The sequence below is a fragment of the Lipotes vexillifer genome, unplaced genomic scaffold (genome assembly GCF_000442215.2).
Source record: "Lipotes vexillifer unplaced genomic scaffold, Lipotes_vexillifer_v1.1 scaffold1201, whole genome shotgun sequence".
NCBI lineage: Eukaryota > Metazoa > Chordata > Mammalia > Artiodactyla > Lipotidae > Lipotes > Lipotes vexillifer.
Window position 1 is genome coordinate 1,360,683 of NW_006783542.1, and position 5,915 is coordinate 1,366,597.

Genomic DNA, 5,915 nt, shown 5'->3' on the forward strand with positions numbered 1-5,915 from the left:
CAGGACACCAGCCACCAGGTTGCCCCACCCCCGACCAACCCCATCCTGTCCTCAGGCCACCGGACGAGCGTACAAGACTCATGACCTGGTGGTGCCTGCCCTCCTGACACCACGCCGAGGAGCCGGCCAACCGGACACCGTGTGGGTCACACTCCATGCCTTTCCTCATGCCGTCCCCTCGATTCAAAGCTTCCTTCTGCTTGGAAATCTCCCTCTAGTTCAAGTCCTTTCAGATGCCAATCGCTCTGGGACCGAGTCCCCAGCTCTCGAGGGCCGAGCTCCCGCAGCCATGAGGGGCTCCAGCCGTCAGTTCCCATGCCCATCCCGGCACCTCCGTGCTGTGGGGCTCTTGCACATTTCAAGTCTGATGTGAGCTGCGCGAGGGCAGCAGCGTGTCTCATCCACCTTGTACCCCAGCGCCCATCCCCACCCCCAGGCCTCGCCCAGCACTGCTGCCCTAGAGATAGTCTGGGGACAGACGGATGCAATGCATGAGCATGAAATTCCCAACACATGAGCACGGCTGCTCTTCAGACCCCATTTGTTGTTGTTTTTTTAAAAAAAAACACCCAGTCCTCCAGCTGCTTGCATGGACGCTGTGGGTGGAGACGGGGGTAGCGGGGAGGTGGAAGCGATCGTCAAGCGTCAAGCTTGCAGAGTCCCGGGCGCCCGCGCCCCGCCTGCTGAAGCGGCTGCGTCCCCTTCCTGCACTGGTCAGTCTCCCTCCGCACCCCTGCGCCTCAGGACAGCCCCGCCCAAGCCCCGCCTCCTGCAAGCAGCTCCCCCCATCCCTCCCCTTGCGCCACATCTCAGGCCTCAGTCCCTCCTGCTAACCCTGCAGCACAAGCAGGACGGAGCAGACAGGAGAGGACAGAGCCTCCGGGCCCCTGACCTGCGGGTTAAGGCTGCCTCTGAGTGGTCTCTCCGGGGACTCATCTGAAACGAGAAGGAAGGTGCCCATGAGTGGGGTCAGCCACGGCCGACTCAAGGGAGGGCTCAGCTGTCAGAACACATCCCCCTCCTGGGGCCTCCCACCCACCTCCGCTCAAGCCCCAATCCAACCCCCATTAAAGGGTCTGGGACACGGCCCCACCCACCAGGCTGGGTCAGCAGCCCCTCCTTGACGCCCCCAGGTCTTCTTGGGGCAGCTGCAACCACCTGCTTCCTGCCTGCTTCCCCACCGCCCCGAGCCCCATAGGGCAGGGACAGGCACGGGCCGGCAGCAGGTCTCCTGCCTCTCCCCAGGGCCTGGCACAGCGCGCGGTCAGGCAAAAAGTGAGTGAGTGACCCAGTAAACAGAGGGACCAGGAGTAAATTCTGGCATAAAGCGACAGGACCAGCCCCGGTCCATGTGATTTGTACTCCTGGGGCAAGGCAGGGTGGCAGGCACCGGGACAGCCCATGGCTCCCACCCACCTCCCCTCCTGAAGGAGAGGCTCTCCCCGCAGTCTGCCTGCTCCGCCCTCCTGCAAGCTAGCTGTGCCCACCACCTGGGGCTGCTGGGGAGCCCCAGCCATTAACTGGTGCCTCACTTGATCCAACCCCATCTGCTCTCGGCCACCCTCGGGCATCCAAAAGCCCTGTGTCTGCGTACAACGTCCCTGGTGTCTAACCCAGGTCCCTGGGCCGTACCGGGGGGGCTGCTTTCCTCGGCATGCCCTCCAGCGGATGGGAGACAAAGGGACCCGGGCCTCACCCGAAAGGAGATGGTCCTGGGGCTGGAGCGCTTCAGGGAGCTGCTGTAGGTGGCCTGGGTGGGCGAGGGTGTGTCCGCCTCGTCCTCCTTGCTGGGGATTTTCATCTGGATGGGGAAGAGGGAGTATCACACGGAAGGCCGGGGCACCCCGATCCCGAGCTGCCACGGGGGCGCCACCGGCCTGGCTCATCCCAGGAGCTGCAGGGGGAAGCAGGTAGCAAGACAGTCCCGTGGCTCCTGCCCCTCTGCTGTGGGGATGGCGGACCCAGTCCCAGGGCCAGGCCACCAGGCAGGGCTTTCCAGGGGGACTTCTAGAAGGATCTGAGGCTTCCCACGGGTCCACGAGGGCCTGCAGTCTGGGCCCTGGCTGAGGATGTGGTACGGGGTACCGGGTGCTCCCCGCTGCACAGCTGATGCCCCCGCCCCCGGGTCCGCTATCCTGACCGTGGTGGAGCAGGTAGGGAGAGGAAACTGCCAAGGCCGGCCTAGAGGCAGGAGGACAGGACTAGAAGGGAGGGCGGAGGGCGGGGGGCGGGAGGGCAGGGGCACCGCCAACCTGGAGAGTGATGGGTGGGAGGTGGCAAGTCCCAGCCGGACGCTCTGCCCCCTGCCCCCGCAGCCCCGCCGAGGACGGGGGCTCCTGCTTGGGGCCGGCCCTCTCCTGCCCCTTGGGGGTGGACGGGCTCTGTGCAGAGGCTGGCTGCTCCTGGGCCCGGGGCTGCCCTGGGGCCACCGCCCTCGCTGGGGCCAGCCGCGTCTCGGGGGCCGGGGTCTTCTCAAAGACTGCTGCTTTCTCAGACGTCCGTCTCTCTTCTGAGTCCGACGTCTTCCCTGGGGACGGCAGCTTCTCGAAGACACTTGTTTTTTCCAGAACCAACGTCTTTCCCGAGATGGTTCTTTTCTCCAACACTGCGATCTTCTGGGACACAGACACTTTCTCAGGGCTGGCGGTCTTCCCGGAGGTGGAGACTTCCTTGGAGTCCAGGCTCTTTTCGGGCGCTAATGTCTTCTCTGGGGCAGAGGGCTTCTCTGAGCCCCCCTTCCTGCTGCATGCCGGCTCCCTGCCCACCAGGCTTTCCTCCCCCCGGACCCAGGAGCTCCGCTGCTCCCGGCTCAGTCTCCGGCGAGACAGCAGCCCCAGCTCCTTCTCGCGCGCCGAGGGCAGCTGCCCGGCCTGCCCAGTGCCCGCGCTGTCCTCCTCCTCTGCGTCCAGCTGCTCCTGGACGGGGGCCTGTGCGACCTCCGCCTCCCGCTGCCTCTGCCTCCGCTCCTGCCGTGCCCTGAGGACGGCCTGCACGTCCTCACCGCTGGAGTCTAGGGGTGGTCGGGGGGAGACCTCCATTTCCTCCACGCTCGGCAGTCTGAGTCGAAAGATGGGAGATGGGGCGGGAGACAGAGTCAGAGGGCGGCAGAGGTGGGGGAGACCGTGGGGTGCCCTCCGACCCAGTGCAGATGCCTCTGGGGCCATGTGGGAGGGGTGAGGAAGGAAGGCCGTGGCCCCCCGCCTGAACCACCATCGCTTAAATCAGGATCCCTTTTATCTGCTTTACGCATCAGGCTTCTAAGGTATCCTTTGAACAGAGCACATAATGCTTTTCAAAGAAATGCATAAACCCCTGAAAGGTGCCACCATTCCACGCTCAGCCCCAATCAACAAACACCTCATCTGTGCCAGGCCCCGCCCCTTACGGCTTAGAGCAGGACCAGAGACAGCCAGGGAGCTGGCACAGGTCACACAGCTAATGGGCGGTGGAGCTGGGAGTAGATCCCAGGCCTCTGACGTTCCTCCCGGCCCCTGTCAGCCACGTGGGTGCAGCTCAAGATGCACGCCTTGTGGTCCCTCCTCTGGGGGACCCAGGGGAACAAGGGCAACATGAGAGGCCCTCAGGCTCCAGCAAAGGAGACTCTTCCGTCTCCACCACCTGCTCGCCGTGCGACTTGGCGCAGGTTAGTTCACTGTCTGAGCCTGTGTCCCAGCCTGCAGACTGGGTTTGTTCGGAGGCGAGAGGAGACTCATGGCAGGAGCGGGAGCCGTCCTGACAGACAGGAGCATCCGGTGAACAATGCCCTCCTCCTCCTTCCCCTCTCGACCTTCAGATCTGGTGGCCAGACCGGCCCCCGCGCTCCTGCGGTCAGAGGCGGACCACAGAGGGTCCGGGTTAGAAGGAGGCAGCAGGCTTGAATGCAGAGAGTTGGCCCCGGGGCCCGACAGACGTGGACAACACCCGAGGCCCCTGCTCTCCAGGTGGACAACCCATGTGCTCTCTGACCAGCTTCTCCACCTGTGAGACGGGTTAGGACCCTCCCTCTCGGGAACCTGGAAGGACTGAGTTACGCTCACAAAACGTCCAGCAAAGGCTGCGCGTCTCATGAACACCGGTCTCACTGGCTGTCCCGGTGAGGGTAGGACCCACGAAAGTCCAGCCTGGTTCCCGCCCGTCATCTGGGACCGGGGCACCGCCTCCCCACCCCCGCACCTCTCTGGGGCCGCCGCGTCTCCGTCCTGGGCCGGCTGGGCCGGCTGGGCCACCTCGTCGTCTGCGGTGGAGCTCAGGCTCCGGTGTCGCCGCCGTCGCTCCCTCTCCTGTTCCTCTTTGTCCTCCAGGGTCCACTGCCTGGCCAGGCTGGTGAGGGACAGGGGTCAGTGCAGCCCACACGGCCCGCCACCCCAGCCTGCGCAGCAACACCCCAGGGGGGCGCTGGGCTGGACTCCACCCTGGACCGAGTGGGATCGGGGCCCCTGCTCCGGGGCGCCCAGGGACATGGGAGGGCAGGTGCAGCTTTGCCTGAAGGAGGTGGGTGAACCTGACAAGCTGCCCTCTCTCTCTGCTCCGGGGACTTAGATGACATCCCTCAGTGGACAATCGCAGAGAAACGTCCTCAGCTGCACAGCTCCCCGTGGGACTTCTTGGGCTCTCCAGAGGGGGAGACTCCCCACTGAGACCGGTTACAGCCAGGGAGGGCCCAGCAGCACTCCCTTCACCTCCCAGGAGCCCCGGCAGCCTCTTTGGCTCCCCAGAAACAGCCGGGGGCAGGGGCCACACCCTGCTTTTGGTTCCTGCATCACAGGGCCTACCAGCCAGCCACCCCCGCCTTCAATCACGCAGCCACCCAACCTCCTGTCCCTGCAAACAGCCCTCCCCCGCCACCTCCACCGCCCTGCCCACCCATCATCCTTATCCACCTACCCGTTCCCCCAACCCATCCCCACCCTCCATCCCAACCAAAGAGCAAATATCCCCGAGGAACTGTGCTGGGCCAGCGCCCCGTCGGAAACTGCGGCTTCACAGACCAGGGCAGGGCCCCTGCCTCGGAGACACCTGCCAAATACTGAGAAAGACAAGTGTGTCCACCAGTAGCCCCCCAGCTCTGCACAGGGAGGGAAGGGTTACTGGGGCTGCAGCGTCAGCAGAGGCCCCAGCAGAGCCTGAACGTGGGCTGGATCTCGGGGGACAGGCCAGGGCCGGGAGAAACCCGAGGCCCAGGCAGCGGGGAGGGACGAGCAAGCCTGGTGGTCAGAGGTGGGGGCTTGCAGGACAGGGAGGCCACACTTCACCCAGAGCCGCAGGAGAAGCTTGGGCCGCGAGGGCTGGGAGTGGCCCCCCAGTGCTGTCTGGGGCCCCGGTCAGAAGGGCCTCTGCTCGGCCCTCCTGCCCGCGGGCAGGTCCCTTCCTTGCCTCCGTCTTCCTCCCCAAGAGGAGCACCCACACGACGGCCCTGATCTTTTTTTTCCAAGTCCGGCATCACATCTGCTGATCTGATCGTCGCTAAACTCACATGCTTTGAGCACGGTCTACAGGCAGGCAGGTTCCGGGGACTGGGAAGGAGCCCGACGGGGCTCTGCCCTTTGGGGCGCGTGCCAGGTCGGGGAGTCAGACAGGGGGCAAGGAGCCCGCCCGTGAACAAAACGTCAGGAAGAGACGGAGGACGAGAGGAGGCGCCTGAAGGGGAGAGGGCCCCAAGGACCAGAGGGGCTGGGTCTGGTGGCAGCGTTCCAGGGTGAGGGGGCAGCACAGGCCTCGGCCGGAGGGCTGTGCTCAGGGGCCGGGAGAGAGCGTGGGTTTATTCCAGGGTGTGGGAAGACACGGGATAGTTTCGCACGGAAGGGGGCATGGTAAGACGGATTATAGTCACTGTTTTAAACCTCTCCAGCTGCTGTATGGTGCCAGGACTGCAGGAGGGGGAGGGGAGGGGCGGGGCCTGGGCCGGGGGTGGGGGT

At 65.2% G+C, this 5,915-nt stretch overlaps 1 protein-coding gene across 1 annotated transcript in view; it reads right to left on the reverse strand.

Annotated features, from left to right (window-relative positions):
• The window catches only part of LAD1 (ladinin 1), an 18,901-nt gene that overhangs the window by 3,217 nt on the left and 9,769 nt on the right, over positions 1-5,915 (reverse strand). Inside the window, exons 4-7 of the mRNA XM_007456165.1 lie at positions 4,174-4,320; positions 2,253-3,057; positions 1,697-1,801; positions 893-936 (exon numbers count right to left, since the gene is read on the reverse strand). Coding sequence (XP_007456227.1) covers positions 893-936; positions 1,697-1,801; positions 2,253-3,057; positions 4,174-4,320 — 1,101 coding nt within the window. The remainder of the gene's footprint in view (positions 1-892; positions 937-1,696; positions 1,802-2,252; positions 3,058-4,173; positions 4,321-5,915) is intronic.